We start from the raw sequence: 22,330 nt of genomic DNA on the forward strand, positions 1-22,330 counted from the left end.
TCGCTGCCCCTAAATTTACTGCCTTCAAGAACTATGTTTTAAATACCCAATCTTGAATAAGCTGATCTCAAAGAATGGGTCTGCTCTTGGGTCAGGTATGTGCAAGGGATGAGCATGTTCACACAAGACTTAGGAGGATTTACCAAGGATTTGCAACTTTCAGCCATGTAAGCCAAAATCAGCCGAAGCCCTGCTCTCCTTCAAGTATCAAAATTTCAACAGTCCTGAGTTCCACTGAGCACCTTCTCCTCCTGCCCACTTTTCCCCCAGAAATTAAATGTCATATCACTTAAATGCAGTGTTAAAGAACACCAGTTTAAATGCACAAAGAGTGGATCATATAGGAAGACAAAGATACTGCAACAGACTGGTAATTCTGAAGAGACAGGCTCTGAGCAAACCAACATTCTCATGTCTGGGTGAAGCAGCTGCTGGAGATGAGTGGTTTCTTCATTTCCCTTTGTCAGTGTACGAGCAAAGCTTGTACAACATGCAAGAAAGGGGAAGAGCCCATTTCCCAGGAACACAGGACATGCCAAGTCCTCGCCGTTCACAACTGAGGCAGGAACTTCATCTGGAGCCAACTGACCCAGACTCAACCCAAAGTAAATCCCTCCTTGTCCTTGGCTGGATTGGCAGGCCAACATCCCACAGCCTCTTTGTAGGTCCCCTGGAAAACAAAAGTGGCTCTCTGCAGCCTTGGAGGCCAAGAGGCACCATGGATCTCATCCCAAATCCTTGTAGGGCTGTCGGCACCCGGTGCCTCACTCCCACGGTCCAACGCCGATCAGCGGCGACGGAGCAAACCCAGGAGCCAAATCTTCCCAGCAGGACAGCTCAACTCCCGTGGATCCTGTGCCACAATGTTTATAAGCAGGACAGTGGATGTACCCATGGTGCAACAAAGCAGAGCTCTTGGGAGCAGCTCCTCAATCATCACCACATCTCCAGAGGTTACCGGGCCCATCGGTCCCACCCCAGCACTGGCCAACAGAGGGGGAAGATGCAGCTGGGACGGGCCAGGCTGGTGTTTGCTTTGCTCCCTTCACATGGAGGGCGAGAGATCTCTTCCACAGTGGGTGAAAAGGGTGTTTTGGAGCTGCTCTCCTCCCATCAGCAATCCAGAGTTTTTCTGGGAGGCACACCCAGGAAAGCTTGTGGGGATCCCAAGGCTGGTACTGACACGAATAATAAAACTTCAAAGAAACAGGCTGGTATAGCATAAAATTATATCCACCATCATTAAAGTACTCATAAGAACCTTAGTTACAAATACATTCTGTTAATCTCAGTAGAACACCGACACATGAACCCTTTCAGATACTCTTGTCATCAAAGGTATAAACTCATGACAGGGAAAAGGGGGAAAAAAGCCCCAAAGGTTTTTTAAAAGTTTATTTCTAGCCCTGAAAGAACAGTTATTAAACAAAGTCAACAAATACAGTAGTTAATATTGCAGTAACAATTAAATAACATAATGGGATTAAATTACACAAAAGGCAACATTAACATCTGAAGACAGTTAAAAAAATAAAAAGAAAGCTTGCACCTACTTCCATTCCCATTAACAGCATAAGGAACAGGGGGAAAAACAGACCAGAGAGATTTATTGACTCAATTCCAGCTGGAGAGGCCCTTAATCACATTATTTTTTGCTCCCTCCCCAGCCCCTCTGACAACAGGACCCATCTGCTGTAGCCAAATCTTTGCACCTCCCTGCACAGAGAGTTGGGGGGAAGGCTCCAATTAGTCTCATTAACACCTAAGGCAGGGCAAAGTGCTCATTCCCATGGCTATTTTTAATAAGAACTCTGATAACATCCCAGGAATCTCAGACTCCCTGCACACTCGCACCTCAGCCACAAGCTGCCCAGCTGACACCTCACAGGGATCGCGTGCACGTCTGATCCCCACTCAGGATTTTGGGTGGGCACCCAAGAGGGATGCACAGGAATCCTCACATTTGGATGCAACTCATCCCTTCCCATCATCTCCTCCAGCTCTGGCTGGTCTCCACTGCCCCAGTGCCACAGCAGAGCTGACAGCCCAGCACCCACTCAGGGTCTGCGCTCTGCTCCCACCAGGGAAAACCTTGGAGCTTCTCACCTTGCAGGCACCCTCAGAAAAGCGATGCCTCACCCTCCAGACACAAAAGCACAGCACAAAAACCTTCTCCTGGCCCTCCTCTCCTGCCAGCCCCACCTCTGATCCCCATGGAAACCTCACCATAGAACAGCTGCTGCGTGGGGCCAGGGAGATGTGGCACTTCCCAGCCTTGGAGCTGAACACTGTCCCAGGTCACACACACAGTTTGGGAACTCGGGACTGGGCCAAGTTTTGTGCATTAGGATGGCTGAATCTTCAGAAATCGTCTCCTAAGCAGGCTAAATTGGACAAATTTTGCAACATGTTTTAAACCATTCTCATTCACCAGTAAAAGTGAACTAATAAGTTAAAATTACTTATGATTTCTTGTTTTCTATTTTAAAAAGCTAGATTTATCTAGATAGTGCCATTAAAAAAAAAAAAAAAAAAAAAGATGAAAGGAAGAAAAGCTCCCATTTTAACTCTGGCACAAGGAGTTTCATCAAGTCCATTGCCAGCAATGGACAAAGAGGGAACCACTGGTACAACAGGTTTTTTCCCCAGCCAAGCCTCCTCACTGCTCCATTTGACCAGGAAGCCAGGACACAAAACAGGGTGATTACAGCATCCATGGCTCATAATAAACTTTTTTCCAGGCAAATGCACTTGGATTACCTTACCTGGCATGAGACACTTCCTTGAATTTAAAATTTAAGGCCATAACTGTTGTCACATTTACAGCAAGAGAGATTTATCCCTGTGAGGAACAGTTAAGATAGTTAACCCAACACAGATTTTAACTACCACACAGGAGCAGAACACAAGCTGAACCTGCCCAGCAAGGCATCCTGCTGGCCCCACATGACCCCCAGGAGCTGTGAGACCCCAGCCCTGCTCCCCTCCACCATCCCCCCATCCTGCCCAGCTGCTCTCACCTGGAAGTTTGTTTTCTCATACCTTGGCTACCAGTCCCCAAAATGTCATTCTCTCTATAGAGACACTGAAATTCTCTGAAAATTACTTCTATCCCCTGCCAGTAATGTTTGGAAAAGTGTGCAAAAATTTTTATTCAGGGTCCTCTGTCCACACCCAACCATAGCTCCGTCTGTCCCAGGCCCTGCTCCACTGGGAATGCAATACAATCCCACTAAAGTCATGGTTATTCTTTCACAGACTCATTTGGCACATTGGTACTACTTGGCTCTTCCTTAAACACTTGGGGAGGTTGAAATGCATAGACTGTAGCATTAGAAGGGGCACAGGCTCTGCTAAACTCAACCCTGGCAACACCCCAAGAACTCAACCGCTCAGGTTGTCGCTGTCCTTCAGAAGGAGGCACTTTTTGTGGCATTGAAGGGTTGGCTGCAGCCATCCTGGCTAGACAGCATCCTCGGTGACAAGGATCAGAGAGACACCAGGCAGTCCAACAGGCCCCACGATGGTCTGACAGCACTGCTTCCCCTCTGCTTCATCTCACAACTTTGGCATCTCCAGGTGTTCATCATCATCTGTTCAGATCATGTTTCCAAAATCCTGTATCGTCAGTGTCCTCAGATCTGGTTATTTGTTCTTCTGGTTTCATTAGTACAAATGGAGCACATACAAAACTGGAAAAAAATAGCTCTAATACTTTAAACTCTGACAACTCCATAGGTTGATGCATTATTTGCTTGGCAGGGGGAGGAGGGGGGAAATTACAACATATACAAAAATGTATTTGATACAAAGAAGGGAAATGTAAAATAAAAAAGTCAAAGGCACCAGCATAACTTCCAAAGCCCAAGTCAGAGCACAGATACAAGTTTGTGAACCACCCACTGCACCAAGCACATTATCTCTCAAGCTTCTGGCCAGCAAGTCTAACAGGGAAAAAAAGAGCAGACAGGAAGACAGCTGGAATTTTTTCTTGCCCTGACTAGAACTGATCATTTGATCATAAATAAAGTATCTGACCCCAACCTACACATCCATAACCCACATCCAAAGACTTGACCGATCATTACGGTTCTGCAAAGAGATTTTTTGATTAAAAAAATGTCCACAGAGCACAGGCATGAGAAACAGCTGAATACTTCTCTTCCCCCTCTCTCTCCTTTTTCATCTTAAGAAGTGAAAAGCATCTCCAGACATTATGATTCCTTAAGTAACCGAGTTGTTGATTCTACAGTACAGCGACAGCTGGTCCAAAAAAGAAATGAGGGGCAAGATGTACCTTCACATTTGCCACACCTGCCGTGAATCTGGTCATTGGGAGCTTCCCACAGGGATTGCAGGCAGAGGGGAGGAAGAGGAGAGTCAAAGAGATCAGCAGGTAAAATTAGTACTGCTCTCTGAAAGCTTGAATCTGTCATTCAAGTATTGAAAGTACCCAGAGGGTACAACAGGAGCTGTTACAGCGAAGTCGTTAAAACCCCTTAAAGCCCCAGGCACAGCAAGTGGTATTTCTGGGCTGTCTGGGTAACAAAAATCAGAATTAAAAAACCCCACAAAGGCCAGTAATTCAGCCCTCAATTCCTTCCGGACTCCAGACAGGGATCTCTAGAGTTGCCACAATGTATTTGGGTGTCTTCTGGATGAGAGTTTCTTCCCTTTTGCCGACGTTTCCCACCCTCACAAAAACCCCTTCCCTCCCCCCCGAAGTGTAACAATTTCATATATTATAAAGATTTGTAAAATACAAACACACAAAAAAGGAAGAAGGCTGTGGCAGGATGTTAGCGGTTACTCTTCATTGCTTCTTTGGCTGCCAGGATCAGTGGCGTCAAGCTGGACAGAGGTTTGGCCAGTTTCAAGAAGGGATGCTGCCAGGAAGACAGAAACATGAAGAATCAGTGAAAGAAGCACTTCTAAAGGTTTCATTTCCAGCAGGATTCATGTTTCCATGGAGCTAGGCAGCAATGAATCTGCATTTTAACTGCTGAATTGTGTCATGTGTTTCTCCTGATGGTTACAAGGACAGGCTGGGATCACACTGACTTGCCCAACGGAGTTTCTCCTGGAATATCTCTTTTTTTTTCTGTTTTTATACTGTTTTTGGAAAAGGTGAGTATTGAAGCTGCACTTGCAATGAGCAAAGCAAAGATCTAAACAAGAAATAATCAGAGAAAGTTAAGAAGCAGCAACTGGCTTTACTGGGAAAGCCTCTACACCATCTGCCTCAGAGCTACTCCTTGCTCTCCCTAGGAATGGCATCAGTGATTCTCTCATTTAACAAACCAGCCTTTTTCCAGTGCACAGAAAGTATTTAAAATCAAAACTAAAAGGAGAAATGGTGTCATTGCTCCAGCTGCTTAGCTCGTAGGGCAGAACCCTGCGGGGAGAAAGGAAACCTTTCTTTTCAAGGCTTGAACACTGGTGTCAGACCAGCAGATTATTTCATCAGGAGTTCTGAGGGGGACATTTGCAAGTGAAAGTATGAAAAGCAATGCTATCAATGCCCACCCTCTGAAAGGAGTTCCTAAACTGCTGGACACTTTGGCAGTGGCAGAGTGAAATCACAGATTTTTAGATGGAATAACTTTGGAGAATTTTTAGATGGAATAACTTTCCTACCAACTGCTCTCACTACAGTTTCCAGGAGAAAACAAAAAAAAAAAAAAAAAACCAAAAAAAAAAAAACCAAAAAAAAAAAGAAAAGAAAAGAAAAAAAGAAGAAACAGTGCCAGTCTATGGAATGGTTCATTACAGGCTGACCTGACACTGCCTTCTGGAGCTCACTGTGAGAAGAAGTGGAGTCTCACCTGTAGCAATTCTTTGGCTGATCCTCTTTTTTCCACATCCATCTCCAAACATCGGTTCAAGAAATCCCGGAATATTGGGGACAGTTTCTCGGGGTTCTGGAGTTCTGGTGTGCCATTAGTTGCTATCAAATATAAAGCCTGTAAAATGAAGAATAAGGTATAGCCAAAACCAAGCTTTAAAAGATGCCAAACTGACCTGCCTTGTGGCAAGCCCTCAGATGAGAGGGCTCTGCAGCTACTTGTAAAACTGTAAAAAGAACTGTAAAAACTGTAGACATGTAAAAATAGGTCACAAGCATGTAGGCACTCATGATCTATTCTTGCTAGTAGCAAAATAACGTTCAAGATCTTTTGGCAGCAGATACTGACCTTAGCAAAGAAAACATCAGTCTGTGACACAGCAGCACTTTCCATAATATCCTGGGTTTACTTTCCCCAAACTATCAGAGGCCTGAGTTCAAAGTCCTGTATTTTATCCAGGCAAATCTTCTAAGTACCATCACAGAATCCCAGACTGGTTTAGGTTGAAATGAACCTGAAAGCCCATCTTGTTTCACCCCCTGCCTTGGGCAGGAAAACCTTTCACTATCCCAGGTTATTCCAAGCCCTGTCCAACCTGGCCTTGGACACTTCCAGGGATGGAGAGTCAGGGTAAGGCTGACTGCAAATTGAAGACAGCTGTCTTCCTCTGGAGCAATTTTCTTGTACTGCTGAAGCTTGTTGGCTTTTTCATTTCATTTTCTTTTTAACGCTGATGCAATTAGTGAACAATTACTGACAGTGCTGAACACCCAGCTCCAACACCACCAGGGCTTCTTACCCTCAGGGGGTTCTCGTTGAGGTATGGGGGCTCTCCTTCCACCATCTCAATAGCCATGATGCCCAGGGACCAGATGTCCACTTTGGGGCCGTAGGCTTTCCGTGTGACCACCTCGGGAGCCATCCAGTATGGAGTTCCCACCATGGTGCTGCGCTTGCTTTGCTCAGGGGTGATCTGGGCACAGAACCCAAAGTCAGCTGCAGGACAACAGAAGTTTAAGAGGTTAAACTGGTGCACCCCAAGAAGTGGTTTTCCTAGAAGACTTTTCTATTGCTACACATTCATTTCATTGAGAGGGGTTTGGGGGCAGTTTCTTCTTTCCTCCCCCACTACATTCTCCGTATTAAGAAAGCCAACGTGCAATGAAAATACAAAACCTGAAGGTGCTTAAGCAGGGCAGAATTCCGTGGAGTGAATACAAGGCTTTTGTCCTCTGGAAACAAGAATTACCCTGCAGAAGAATGGTGTTTTTTCCAGTCCTTCATTCAAGAGCTCTAGAATGGTAGCAGCCAAAATAAGTGATCAGGCAGAACACAGGCAGAGTGTTCTGCATGTGGTGTGTTATACAGCCTGAATTAGAAAAAAATCCATCCACAATCCATGGCTTCTGCCCTGCTAAACAGATTGTACTTGTGCAGCTACTGAGGTCAACATTTCACAGCACTTTGGCCATCTATACAGGTACTACAGTCGACAGACACGGAAACAAGGCTCCAGGGAAGTGCAGTGCTACCCCACTCAGCAGCAGGAACCTGGACAAACAAACCTTTCCACAAGGTAACTACCAAAGAGAACAACCACACTCAAGAAAACAAGAAAAGTCACCTATTCCTATAGCCTTCAGGTGCAGCAGCAATGCATGTCCCATCATGTTACTTTATCCAGCTGCAGCACTCCCACTTCCCAGGCATGTAAAGCATCAATAAGAACACAGTTAAGGCAGGAGACAGATATTACTTTATCATTGACACTAAGTTAGAGAAAAAGAGAGAGAGAGAGAGGGAGAGGGAGAGAAGAGAGAAATTTAAATTCCAGGGCGATTTTGGAAGTGTTATGCCAAGCAGTGCTACGGAAAGAGCCAAGTCATGGAAGTGCCAAGTTGTACCAAGACCATTTAATACAGAACTATCCCACCCTGACAGTCAAAATGCTTCCTTAAAAAAACCCCAAAAACCAAACCTATAGGAGTCACCAAGTTCCTCCTGCACTTTTTGGCCTTATCAAGGTGTCACAGTCACCTCCCAGCACGGCCCAGGGAAGCAGTAGCATTGTGTTGTGTGACCTTCCAGCCAGGCCTCCAGCACAGAGGAAGAAGACAGGCAGGAATCCATTTCCACCCACCAGTAGCATGTGTAGCTGCAGTGGTGACACCTGTCCTGCCACCAGACTCCCTCAGAGAAGATGAAGAGTTTAAAAAGAAGGTGCAGCTTCTCCCACCCTAAACTTTTTCTAAAGCACTATAATGACACAGCCCCAGAACAGCTTGTTCAGCACTGATCACAACACCTCCCCTTCATACAGGGAATTTTTGCAGCTGACTCCTGTCTTCTCCTGTGTCTCCTTCCTCCTCATCCTCCCCCAGTCTGCTGGCATGATGATTTTGACTCAGCTACTAACTCTGTCCTTTGGCCACTCTGCTTTGACACCTCTTTTGCAATTTTGATCCTTCTCCACTTAACTCAGCCACATCCTCTGCTGTAACTGTCCACTTCTCTGTAGCTTCTGAATCTCTGAAGCTTGTGCACAGACACATCACATCCTTAAAATAAAATTCCCTACACAAGCGAGTAGCACATCCAACAGTGCTGGTATGCAAAACAGGTTGCTGGTAATCCTTCTTCACACTCCATCTCATAAATCAAATGAGACTGCAAACCATCTAGAATAGGAATATTGCTAAGACACATTTTCATGGCACTTCAAATTCCTATTGAAAACACTTTTTGCTTCACATCTTTTTGCCTTAACTCTTAGATTGTTATATGCTTTGTCCTATAAACAAGAAAGGCAGATAATGCATCTCCTTCTCAACAGTCCTGACAGCTACCAGTGCTTTCACATCATTTTTATTTACACACACCAGAAAAGGATTTACTGTCCAAGCCCATGCATGCATAACCATTATCTGAAATGCAAGTAGTTTGTTTTGTCATGATTATATTAATAAAAGTGTTATACTTCCAGTCCAAGAAAAGGAACAGGGTTAGACTAGACTGCAATAAATGATGAGTAATGCCCAATTTTCTTGTTAATGGCCTTTTCATGAATGGGGCAAAGCATTAATATCATCCTAACAAAGCCACTGCAGTTTGCTGCAACTTTGCTCTTGCAATCATTCCCATTTTGCTTCACTGTCTGTGCCAGTTACTTCCTATTTACCAACGTATTCATGAGGCCACAGGTTTGCTTCAACATCCTTCTGGGCCAACACGCTCACAGCCCCAGTCTGAGGGCCCTCAGAGTATCAGCACCTGCTGTCTGATACATATTTTATAACAGAATTGTTTTCCATTACTCATAGTCAATAAAAACCCCCTTAAATTTCCCTGTCAATTCTCCTTCTACTGATTTACAGGCTCCAAGCCAGAAATTCCTGGAAAAGAGAAAACAGAACATGAAACAATTGTCTGCTACTCACTTAATTTAACTGATCCATCCATTCCTAACAGCACATTGTCACTCTTTATGTCCCTGTGGATCACCTGGTTGGCATGGAGGAACTCAAGCGCTTGCAAGCACTGGATAGGAGAGAAAACAAACAACACTCAGCATCCAGAAACAAAACTGCTGCACATGAGCACAAATTCAAAGCCATGTTCACACCCTCAGCCAGCTCTAAGTGCAAGAATAGAAAGGCATTATTGAAAATAACCAGCAGAGGAAGCTCTTGGGCTAAAAAAATACACTCTGGATTTCAGGAGCTCAAAAATCATGTCACCGTGGAGTTTCCCTGTCTTAACAAATAAATTCTTTAAAGTCCTCATCACCCAAGATGCTCACAGAAATCCCTGATGTTAATTTTGGTACATCCCACAGGTTCTGCAGTGGAACCATAAAGGATTAAGTGAGAGCTTTTCAGGCTGAGGTATCACCAAGAGGAATTGGTGAAGCTTCATGTCCAACAACCACACAACTTCTACAGTGAAGGCTGTAAAACATCTTCATTCTGAAAGGCACTAATACTGGTTTGCATTGTTTTCAGATGAAAACCTTTCACACTAAGTTGCTGCCCAAAACCATAATGAAATTTACTTTTGTTATTTGAGAATAAAAGGCAAAAGAACAAAAGCCAGATTTTTCTCTTTCCATCTAAGCAGAATATTTGCCATTTGCAGCTTGGCACAGATATCCCCAATGAGTTTGTTTTTTTTTTTAATCTTGGTTTGCTTTAGCAAAGTGACACTGATTTGCAAAACTAAATCTATCTAAAACACTGGGCAGCAGAGTTTTGGAGTACAATAGTTCAGTATTTGATTTCTTCCTCAGAAAAGTTGATCACTGTCACAGTAAATAGTTACTCTTTTGGTTCTCTGCTCCCAGCTCTGGTTTCTCTGGAAACCATTCCCTGTCCATACACGTTACTGTGCAAGTTTGCTTTCCCTCCCCTCCCTGGGGGTGAGTCACAAAATCTCTCGTCATGCTGATGGAGTCAGATGGGCTTTCTAAAAGGCTCCGTTTCTCCTGCACAGCAGATAACACAATTCTCCTTCTGCCATGATAAAATCAAGCCCGAGCTGGATATTGGCACTTGCTCAGGGCAGAAACCACTGATAAGATGTGATGTCAGCTGCTTTTAACACTTTCATTTGAAGTCTGACTGCAACCTCAGAGTTATTCCAACTACAACCTTCTGGAGCATTATTCTCCTGAGAAATCCATAAAGAAAGCTTTGCTGGCACAGAACTGTAGATCCTGCACACTATGGGAATGACTAAAGTGGGAAAGGGATAGTCTGCACTCAGTTCATCTTTATTTTAGTGGATGTTTAACATACTCCTGTTTCAGCAGATCCACTTTCAAACTGTGAGCAACACCATTCCCCTTCTTCCTTCTGGAAAACACTTCAAAGCTTTCAGGAGTTTTTAATTTTCTTTCTTTTTTTTTTTTTTTTTTTCCTACATTACCCTTACATGAATATGCAGCTTTTTTCTTAGTGCCTCTGAACGTTCTTTGTTAGTCCAAATTAAAAAGCCATTCCTTCCAGCTGCTAAACTTCTCTATTGCTCCTCCCTGAACTTTATTCATGTTATTCTGTTAATAACAGTCCACATTATTCATATCTTTCTGTTAAAACTGTCAGCAGGACAAGGCACCCCAGGTACCAAACCAAGAGACTTTATTTGCTCCATCACCAACCCAATTCTCAAACACCCACCTCAAAAACCACTGTAGCTCTTTTGTCTTACAACTTGCAAAGCCCCAGTTTTCTGAGTTAACCTAATTTTTTATTTTCTGCAATTCTGATTTCTGCTCATGCTACCATTCATTCTTTACTCAACAGCTTCAGCAGCAATTGTGGCAATTAGTGCTAACCTGAGCATGCCATAAAAACAGGGGAATAGGGAGCACCTTCATTCCTCAACCCAGCCCCTCACACTCACCTCTCTGCAGACAGCAGCAATCTGTGCTTCATCCATACACGTCTCTGTGACCACATCTGTTAGAGAGCCTCCAGCCAGATACTCCATCACCACAAACAACTCATCCCCTACGAGGTAACTACAAGAGAAAACCAAAAGCACATCCCTGTGTCACCAGGGTGACAGTCTACAGAGAGCCTCATCTGCTTCCAAGACCCTTAGGTAGAGGAAGGGCAGGTCTGTGCAAGGGATAACCTCCTGTAACCCCTGGGATGAGGAATCAGCCAGCTGGCTGCATTTACCTGTCCAGGAAGTTGACTATGTTGGGGTTCTTTAGCTCCTTCATTACCAAGATCTCATTAATTATCAGCTCCTTCTTGGGCTGTTTCTGCAAATTGATCTGTTTAATAGCCACCTGAATAGGGCAAAATAAAACAGCAATCTCAAACCTCAGTACCCAAATCTTTCAGTCACACTTAATACGGTGAAAAGGCAGATGGAATCCTGCAACAGGATTAAAGGAGTTTAGAACAGTTTGTGGCTGGCAAGTTGTTTATTTATTAGCATGCAACTTAAAAGAATCCAGCTTGATCAACACACAACTTGCACCCATGGCCAACATCATCCTCTTGCAGCTGAAAGGATCCACAAACAGTAAGAGGCCAGACCAGACAGCAAAGGAGAGAGAAGGACATTCACTCAATTCCACATCAACAGGCCTGAAGCAGAAGAGAATCCTGTAGAGAGAAAATCTGAGCCTTCCAACGCAAGGCAATTTCTTGTTCTTTATTCTGACAAAACTGGTGCTTGTGTATAAGGAATGCTGGGAGGCAGAAGGAATTCCTCTCAAAGCCATTAATGAACTATCCAAGAGAGAAAAGGGAAGATAAAGGCCCACCTCATCCAGGAAATAAGCTAACAAGGACAAGTACTACAGAGTTCACAATAGAGAAGAATCATCCCAGCAGTTTGGAGTTCTGCAAGACAACCTGGGCTGACTCCAAAACCAAACACAAGAACCAACATAATCCTGTAAAATTATTATTATACTAAGGACATTAAGGAATAAATTCTCATCATTCTGCAGCACAGAGTGACAAAATAATTATGACTGGAGGTGGAACAAGATGGTGAGGAATCTTGTGGGAGGTTTGGAATGGGGACCTCAATGAGCAGATATTCCACAACCCCTCTTGAGCTCCAGTGCCATGCCCAATCATCCTGCCTGAGAGGGAAAAAATTTCCAATGTCTAACTTGAATTTCCCTTATGGCAATTTTTGTCGGTTTCCTCCTGTCCTGTGACTGTGTAGCTCTAAGAGGAGTGTTCCTCCTACTGATGAACAAACCTAAGTCTGTCCTCAGGCACTGAGCAGAGGAAGACCGAGCACTGCATGAAGGCTGCAAGCCATCAACTGCCTGGCAAAGTGCAGAGCAGGTCAAAGAAAGGCTCTGGACCCCAAAATTCACTCTGCAATCAGTAAGAGAACATGAAATACTGCAGTGTGTAGAGAGCAAACTAAGAGACACTGAGATGATGGCAAGGCTCATGTTTCATCAAGACGTAGTGCTCCCCTACAGGACTGCTGAAAGGGCATTTATTTACCAGTGACCTAAAGAATGTCTGCTTGTGGATATTTAAAGGAAAATTTAGGGAAGAACTTAAATAGAAACACCGAAAGAAAATTAAGGAAATGTGAAGTTAAACAGAGACAGATAATTCCTAAAATCCGAGTCCCAAAAGCCCTCTGGGTTGTCTCCCAAGATATGGCCACAGGATACAAACATGCAGAGAACTGCTAATGCCACCAATTTCACTGGAGAAACCAGGGGATAAAAGCAGAGTGGGATATAGAGAACACATTCTCACTGCAACAGGGCATCACATGAGACAAGCTGCTTTTCTAGAGAAAGACACAGCCAAGTGTGCGAAGACTAAACAAAATTTTATTTCTGAAAACATAATACAACAATGCCTGCAATTCTTGAAGATTAAACTATTTTACAGACTCACTTCTGGAACACCTCACTCTCTCTGCTTTTCATTGGAAAGACTCTGTTTTTAGCTTTTACCATCTGACTACTATAGAACAAGGCACAGTGATACAACCACTATGACAAACAGATCTGAGAGGTGATAGCAGCAATGGGAGCCATGGAAGGAAATCACTCAAATCCTTCTGGCCACCTACAGAATAATATTTAAACAAAAAATCAACCCAGAAATCTTACCTCCTGTCCTGTTGCCACATCAATAGCTGTGAAAACTGTACCTGAAGCCCTGTGAAGAGAAAGGAAAATGTTACAGCAACTTGCATCTCCCTGCGTAACAAACACACACACAGCCAAATCAAAACCACAGAATTGTTTCAGTTTTCATTTCAAAATTTCCATCACTGTGTGATGCCTTCACTGTTTATTTATTTTACTGTTTGCTGCCCAGAGAGGTCACAGCTGCCTCATCCCTGGAAGTGCTCAAGGCCAGGCTGGATGGGGTTTGGAGCAACCTGGCATAGTGGAAGGTGCCCCTGCCCATGACAGGGGGTGGAACTTTAAGGGATGGGCTCTAAGGTCCCTTCTCACCCTAACTAAGGTGGGATTCTGTGATTTATCTGCTGAATGCAGCCAACATCTCTGCCTGCACAGGAAGTGGTGTGAGGCAGAGAACAGCACCCTGCTGCTAACACTGGCCCACTGAGGATAAAAGTTGGGGTCAATACTTACCCCTGCCCGATTTTTTCATATCTGGTGTATTTTTTCTTAGGATCTCCTATGCTTACAATAGTACCTGAAAGAAAAACAACAACCATAAATTCAGTCCTATCCCACTGCCCCCCAACAGCAAGGCTGGCCTGGCCAAGATAGGCCCAAGAGTGGGTCAGCTCAAGCAGCAAAGCTGGTGCACCAACAGCCAAAACTGCAGCGGAACATTAACACAGTGAAAAATCACCATCAAATGGTTATGGAACAAGCAACAGCAGATACTATTTCGTGCTGCTATAGTTTGTTTGAAGTCCAGTTGTGACACTGATGTGTGTGTATGATACAATCCCAAGGCTGTTCCATCCTTGTTTTCCACCCCACAGGGCTCCAAGCACTACAAACCCCCCGAGCCAGCGCAGCGCTCTCAGCTGCTGCTGGACACAAAGCTACCCAAGACTGCACACAAAGCAAGGCTGAGGCCAAAACTCTAACATTCCTCCCCCAGCCTTAAAGCTTTTGTTTCTCTGAAATGAAGGCACCTACGTAGTTTTTCCATGATGTCTTCATCTGACATCTTGGTTTTCTTTTTCTGCTTGTCCCCCGCTTTGGAGGCGCTGTCGGCGCAGGTGTCACCGGCCGGGGCAGGGATGGGGTCAATGACAGAGCGGGTGTAAATCTGTAAGGGAGACCAGAGAGCTGAGCACCTGCTCTGCCACCACTGACCTGCAGCTGAAACCCAGCACAGCTCTGCAAAGATCCCCAGGCAACATTTTATAAGAGGTATGAGGCAGAAATTAGACCTGAGACACATTAAAGCTCCATAAAACAAGATGCTGGCAACATTACTGACCTCTCAAAGAGATCCAGGCACCTCCTGATCAGAGAGGATGCTAGGAGATTCCACTGTGGCTTTCTCACTTTTTTATCTGCTTATTCTTTATAACCCATACTAGTTAACAGAGCAGAAACCACTATTTAATAGTAATATCAACTTCTACTAAGATCTGAAGGAAAAAGATGCTTGATTGCCATGAAAATAAGGATGAAATTCTCAAATATTTCCCAGTTGTCCCCAGTTTAAGGTGTTTTTAAGGGATTTAATTTCTTGGAACTTTATTTAATTTCCTCCTGAGCTGTTCACAGATATACACAGCTACTCCAGAAATATCCAGCTGTGGACCTCTCACCTTTTATATGTCTAAATCCCAAGAGTGGGAAATTATAAAACAATATCCCTAGACCAATAAATATAATTCACATTTGAACTCCTGAAAAAAGTAGGCAGCAAAGAGGCAAAATGTACAGCTCCCACAGTCAAAAGAAAGAGCTGGAGTAAGTGGGACCCCTGGGACACCATTACCAAGGTGTGTAGGTGAGTGCTGCCCTAAAAATTAATTAACATCTTCTCAAGCATTTCACTGTTCCTCTAGTGCTGATGATTTGAAATAAGCTTTCAAATCTAAAATTTGCATTGGTTGGGGTTTAGGTGGTGTACTTGGAGGGACTACCACATTGCAACCAAATCAAATAAAGGAAAGCAAATACATGACACCTGTTACCACTGTGCTGCACAAAGTTACACAAATGGCCTACAGGTTTTATTTAGGAATAAGAATCCTCCCACTCCTCACATGTTGCGTTGAAGGATAAGCATAACTGGAGGTCTTCAACACAAGCTGACAAATTTCAGTGATCTGAGAGGTTTTTTCCAACCTAAATGATTCTATGATTCTTTTAACTACAGGACTTCTAATCCAACTGATATTCAAAAATTAGGTATTTTCTTAACAAATTCAAAAAACAAAGCTTTTCCCTAAAAAACTAACAGCAGCTTATTGCCCAAATAAAGCACTTCCCTAAAAAGCAGAAGTTCAGCAATGCTGAGAAATGCAGGTCTGTCAGTTTTACAGCTGCTCACCGATTTTGTGTGATCTGGCCGTGGAGCAATCACAGGAGGAGGAGCCTCTTCATCATCCTCATCATCATCTGCCACAGCTGTTGATGGTTCTGAACCTTTGGCATTGGTCTATATTTTTGCCAAGGTTTAAAAAAGACAGATAAACAAATTGTCTCTCCCACAGTATTAAAGACTTCATATTTTTTTTTCTTCACATTAGAGAAAATAATTCTTATCTATGTCAAAAGAAAATAACTTAAACCACTCAGTCTATCCTTCAGTTATTACATTTTATTATGAGACTCAAACACTGACTTTTGCTGCAGTGAAATATGCAATTGACCACTCAAATTTATGTTTCTCTTCCACAAAAATAATTCTTAATTTTTATACTTTTGATCTTTATACAGTTTAATACTTTAAGATTCAGGATATAACAAGTACAGAAAACTTGAACTTGTATGCATCACAGAATATAAAAAATAATAGTAAACACACTCACCGTTGGTGTTCCTGAAGGGAAACCATCTTTTTCTAAATAGGACAAATAGCAGAATACATAAAATCATTAGAAAAGAAGAATAACAAGTGAACTTTGTCAAGTACAGGGTAAGAATATTGCAAAGCCTTATTACTAAGCTACTTTCAGAGAGAATTTGGAAGCAAAGTTGTAAAACTGCACCTGTTTGTGGGACAGTCCCTCTCTCAGCCCTCTATCTAGGAGTCACAAATTATTCTGCATTGCTGATGTTCCCAGCTGGTGACATCAAGGTCAGAGACAGCTGTGAGGAGCAAGGCCCCCAGCACAAAACCAGTTCATCCCAGTCCCAGAGCTTGATAAACACAGCCCATTCAAGCTCATTTTGGCTGCTGTTCTGAATGATCCAGTTCCCTTTCTTCCCCTCTCCACTTAAAACAGGAAATTAACTGGACAACGCCAGTTTCCAGTCAGTTTTAAATACATCTTTGTATATTTGTGCCTCATTGAAATGCACCTTGATTTTAGCACTTGAACCTGATTTATCACATTGACATAAAGGAAGACTGTGCTCCAAATTCCCAACTCCAGTGCCTTGCACACTTGGCTCTCACCTGGAGCAGAAAAACTCAGATATTTCTGTTTTGCTGTGTCTTTGGAGTCGTAGAATTTCAGCACATCTAGTACCGCCTGGGGGTTTTTCTTCTGTTCTAGCTTGGTGATATTTGAGGTCTGAAGCAACCGAGCCCATTGTTCTGGCATTCCCTGAAAAAAACAGGGGATTTAAAGCATCCTTTTTGTATTTTATAAGGGTTTTTTTTGAAAGCAAAACAAATTTCTTCCCTCTATAAAAGCATAACATGCACAGCTTTAAGCACACGAGCGAGCAGGATGGGGAGCCAAAGGTGGAAACACAGATCAGAGGACACAACTCCTCCAGGTATGCTGGGCCAGATGTGAGGAGTGGCAACACAAAACCACTCAACAGATCCAGTGTTACCCACTAAGGAAAGCAAACTGAAGAGGGTTTGTCAGGGAGCGCTCTCCCAGGTGACACAAATCATCAGATGTGACACTGGCATTGCAGAAGCACTAGCAGGTCACAGTGTGCTGTACAAACACAAGGGAAAAGCAGCTCCTCAGTAGAAACAAAGAACAAATTGCACTTTTTTTCCTAAAGTTCTGCCTTGGCTTCACTGCAGCACGACCCATGGTGCTTCCTGAGCTGCTCCAAGGCAGGAATACTCACAGTGAACTCTCCAGTAACAGCATCAAAGCCAACATGGATGGTGTGTTCAAAATCTGACGGTGGGGAGATTTCTGGCCTTTCCTTTTCCTTCTTCTTGCTTCCTGAAAAATACATTCAAAGATCTCAATGTTAGAAAGAAATTCTTCCCTGTAAGGGTGGGGAGGCCCTGGCACAGGGTGCCCAGAAAACCTGTGGCTGCCCCTGGATCCCTGGAAGTGTCCAAGGCCAGGTTGGACAGGGCTTGGAGCAGCCTGGGATAGTGAAAGGTGTCCCTGCTCATGGCAGGGGTGGAACTGGATGGGCTTTAATTCCCTTCCAACCCAAACTGTGCTGAGATCCTGTAATTCCTTGTTCCATTCAAATAGTTTACACTGTGGCAGCAAGAAAATAAGAGATTAAGAGCACCAGAGTGCCCTGTTGAGCATATGAAATCTAAACGTATTCAATGTTTACAATGCAAAAAAGGACATTTTAATATAGATTAAGAACAGCAGAAAAGACAACTTCAGTTCAACCTCAAGTTCACCCTAAAGACACTTATAATTCAGTTGCCCCACTGCTTCAATTCAAGGTAATTAATGCAAACTAAGACTTCCTGTGATGAAGATAAGAGTTTATAGCCTCAGAGCAATTACCTAATTTAAATTAAAGGTGGAGGGAAGCATAATAACTACCAGAAGCAGGAACAAATAATTAGAAGGACCACGTGCACAATCCAACCTAGAGTCAATTGAATTTATAAGCTATTTTCTAACACCTAGGGCTTTGGATTTTTGTTTGTTTATTTTGGGAGTTTTCAGGGCGTAGCTCGAGGGTGGTTTTTTTTATTTTAATTTAATTTTTCTGCTTTGTTTCTAAATTCACTTAAAAGTCCTGTTGTTTGAGTACAGAAGAAGCAGGTAAACCAGCTCTCTCTTGGTTGCAGCACAGCAAGCAAAGAGGCAGGAATCCATCAGAAATCCCCTCGTGCTGGGAAGGGAAGCACGGGGAGCGAGGACAATGCTCCGAACGAAAAGCCATGTGAGCTGCCTCAAGCTGAACAATGCCGTGGAAAGACATGGCTGTTATAAACAGGATATCTTTAATATGGCTGCACAGGGCAGAGCCAAAAAGCAAACGGGGCTGTCAGACCTTTCATTAACAGCACAGGAGAAACTCACTGCTGTGAAAACCAAGGAAAGCACCATTTCTGCCCTATTCCTTCCAGTTTTTTATGAAGCAAGGGAGAATATATATATATATAAAGTTGTATTTCTCAGGAAGGCTCCTGTTTGGGGGCACTTGATGTGCAGTGAACAGGACCTGGTGCTCAAGCCCTTCAGCATGTGCTGGGTAAATAAACCCACTCCTTCCAAAAATACACAGATCCCATGAGTAGGCAAGGCAAGTAGACTAAAACCCATTGCTCTGCCCACAGGAACAGCAGAGCAGCACTTCAAACAAACAGTCCCAGCCAGAGGCAAGCCCAGTGAGTCATGTGCTGGCAGGACATCCTCCAGCTCCGAGAACAAGGCCACGGTGAGGCCACGCTGCCTGCCGGCCCCGGGACTGAAACGGGAATTCCTCAGAGCAGGGCAATGCTCCTTCCCAACTGCACATGGTGGTCCTTCCTACTCACATGGGTGAGCCCCAAAGAGCAACGTCTGTAAGGAGAACATGAGAAGCTGCCACAGGTTGGTGGCTGCACCCCAAGACCGACTCCAGCCCTCTTAGGGTACTGAATTTGGGTGCTGAAGGTCTGGGTGCTGTCAGCTCAGAGCAGTGCTCTGTGTCTGGAGGAAGTTCTGCCTTACCCCTTCAATCCTGCAGAAATGGGTGTTTTATTACCATTTTATTATTTTTTAGTAATTGTTTTACAACCATTTTATTATTGGTCATGGGACCCGGAATTCGGCCCTTGGCCCTGCAGAGACATACAGGTCCTTTGGAAGGATTTGGTGAGCTGGAGAAAGGCTCTGTCTGATTAAGAAGGTGACTGAAATACAACCAGACTCTTCCCCAAGTGAAGCCACAGGCACTCAGCAAGGTGTCAGCCTCGGTACTTCCCGGGGCAAAGCCATCCTCAGGCTGCCCTTGCTTCCCACCAACCAAATCCCATACACAAGGCAAGAAACAGCTGTTTCCCAACAGCTGCAGGCAGCTGACTCCAGATGTGCACCTGGAGCTGCTGAGCTCCAGCTGAAACCACACCAAAATGTGCCCCTGAGCATGTGACATGCAGGATCTGGGTGATGCCCTCAGCACCTCCTTCAATACTTTCTGCTCAAAGACAAACATTTCTGGTTTTAGGGGACTATTTTAAAGCTTTCCAAAACCACACAGAGAACCTTTCACTTCAGAAGTCAGGCCAAGAAAATTCATGGCAATAAAGTTACTCTAGTAAGAAGATGACTATCACTTCATTTATCCTAAACAATGGAACCAGGGCAAAAAACCTTCCATGACTGGTGATTAAATAATCTCTTCAAACCCTTAGGATTATTTCAGCACAGAACTAGCTCAGACTTGGGACAGAAACTGTGTAATTGCTAAATCTCTTCATCTGCAAGTCCCCCAAAGCACAAGAACCTCCCAAGAGAGGATCCAGGAGCAGATGAGGCTGGCCAGGAGAGACCTTCCAAAATCATATGGACAGAGATGTGCAGACAAAGCCAAACATTCCTGGATTTTTTCATTTTCTGAAAAGGGAAACTGAACATTTCTGCAGAGATTAGTTAAACTTAGTCACTGCCTGGAGACATTTTTCCCATGACAAAATTTCTACTCCAGGTTGACAGACTATTTTTGCATCTAGTCCCAATGCATTTTTTAAATCTGAGCATGAAGTTAATAGCTCTGTAAAGCTTTCCAGCAGCTGAATTTAAAGAAAAGAAGGATTCAAATGGGCATTTCTGGGGAGGGTGCGTCCCAGCCATGCTAATGAACAAAACAACTAACATCTGACTATTGTGTGAGTGCCAGAAAGACACTGTGCCCACTTCTGTTCTGCTTACATTCAGCAGCCAGCTTTGCAGACTTGAGGGCCAAAATCCCTTCTTTGGATATTTATGTTAGCCTTGCTGCAGATCATGCAATAGACAAGGTTCTTTCAAATTAAAAAAAAATACAAATTCCAGATAGTTTCTCTAATTTGGGTAATTCAATTTCCATTTTTCCTAATATGTTGACATGCAGGAAAGCCTGCTTTTCTTTCAGGAAGACATTACTTCAACTACTTTTTAACATCTAGAAAACACAAACTGACAGTCATTTCCTCTAAAATGCAGTTTTCTCAGCAAAAAGCCTTTCTCCTACTTTTCAGTTCAGAACACAAAGTATCAATAGGTAGATGCTAAATAAATTTGCAGATTAATTTGCCTAAATTTGGTACTTGTCGATATCTAGAGTGGTAAGAATAATTGTCAAAGAACTCCAAGGCAACTTGAGATGAGCCAATACAACTTTAGATAATTCTTCAACCACCACCCCATTCCAGCAACGAACAAACCCACCATCAAAATCAAAAGAGAAAATGTCCATGGAGAAAAAAAGGTGTCATAGAACGTCACAAAGCCCTCCAGCTGTACATGCATCCACTTGCATCCATAATTCATTTATTACTAATTCAGAGCAAGGAAAACCTTACTTAATGTGATGTTTATGTTCTACTTCATCCCTGTCTGTAAAAGGGCTCAAATACTCTGATGAGCCACCAATGCAACAGCATAAAGACAAGTGCCACCCCAGCTCCTAAACTGTTCTCCCTGCCTGAAGATGGGCAGATTTGATCCTTCCATGAGATTTCCTTGCAGAACTCAGCGTGACAAATTCTGGGTATTTCCTTGTGGGACCAACAACAATACGGTCAAACACCCATTTCTGCAGGACTGAAGGGGTAAGGTAGAACTTCCTCCAGACACAGAGCACTGCTCTGAGCTGACAGCACCCAAACCTGCCACCTTCAGCACCCAAATTCAGCACCCTAAGAGGGCTGGAGCCTCTCTTGGGGTGCAGCCACCAACCTGTGGCAGCTTCTCATGTTCTTGTTACAGACTTTGCTCTTTAGGGCTCACCCACGTCAGCAGAAAGACCACCACTGCTACTGCTATAGCCCAGCCATAGACAGGCTATTTCACAATAAATGACCTTGTGAAATAACTATTCTGCCTTCAGAAGCTACACTGGGCAAATCCTTCCATCCTCCAAACAAGGAAACACACCTACTGTTGAGAGCAGAAAGCCAGATCTTGGGAGCACAGGGAAACCTGTCTCTCTGGGTTTGATCTCCAGGGAGAGGCAGGCTGCAGGGCTGCTCACACAGCTGAGAGAGAGTGAAAACCAGCCCTGGGGAAAACACTCAGCCAAGAGAATAATCAACCAGAGGAGCAGAATCTCTTCAAACAACCAAACCTGTGTGAGCATGACTGAACCAGTCCTGCCCAGCACACCAGCAGCGAGGCACAGGGAGCCAAGAGCACAGAAGGCATCAAGAGCAGCAGGGTTCTCTCCAAGGTGCATATCAAAAGTAATGTTAACCAGTAGATTAATAAAATGCTTAGCAGATGCAGGTCAGGCTTAAGTCCCTGTGCAGTTTTACCATCTCAAATGTTAGGAGGTGTTTCTATCTATGCACTGTTTTGTTGTACATGGACACACATTCTGCAGAGCCAGGATAAAGAACTACACTGCTGTATGTGCACTCCCCATACAGAAAAGAGGACAAACAACACACAAATACAGTCTAGCATTCATTATAGCAATTTTTTTTTTCTCAGAAATAAACCTGTGTTGCTGTAAAAAA

The 22,330-nt window shown here is 43.8% G+C and overlaps 1 protein-coding gene across 3 annotated transcripts in view; it reads right to left on the minus strand.

Moving 5' to 3' along the window:
- Positions 1-1,380: 1,380 nt before the first annotated feature.
- Positions 1,381-22,330, minus strand: part of PAK2 (p21 (RAC1) activated kinase 2) — a 41,904-nt gene continuing 20,954 nt past the window's right edge. For all 3 annotated transcript variants that reach the window (XM_030280008.4, XM_072933620.1, XM_030280009.4), the window contains exons 3-15: positions 17,551-17,651; positions 16,916-17,066; positions 16,326-16,357; positions 15,845-15,952; positions 14,470-14,602; positions 13,948-14,011; positions 13,456-13,504; positions 11,528-11,640; positions 11,247-11,364; positions 9,284-9,383; positions 6,646-6,842; positions 5,826-5,963; positions 1,381-4,886 (exon numbers count right to left, since the gene is read on the minus strand). In XM_030280008.4, coding sequence (XP_030135868.1) covers positions 4,800-4,886; positions 5,826-5,963; positions 6,646-6,842; positions 9,284-9,383; positions 11,247-11,364; positions 11,528-11,640; positions 13,456-13,504; positions 13,948-14,011; positions 14,470-14,602; positions 15,845-15,952; positions 16,326-16,357; positions 16,916-17,066; positions 17,551-17,651 — 1,391 coding nt within the window. In that variant the 3' untranslated portion in view covers positions 1,381-4,799. The remainder of the gene's footprint in view (positions 4,887-5,825; positions 5,964-6,645; positions 6,843-9,283; positions 9,384-11,246; positions 11,365-11,527; positions 11,641-13,455; positions 13,505-13,947; positions 14,012-14,469; positions 14,603-15,844; positions 15,953-16,325; positions 16,358-16,915; positions 17,067-17,550; positions 17,652-22,330) is intronic.

This window comes from Taeniopygia guttata, chromosome 9, assembly GCF_048771995.1.
Source record: "Taeniopygia guttata chromosome 9, bTaeGut7.mat, whole genome shotgun sequence".
NCBI lineage: Eukaryota > Metazoa > Chordata > Aves > Passeriformes > Estrildidae > Taeniopygia > Taeniopygia guttata.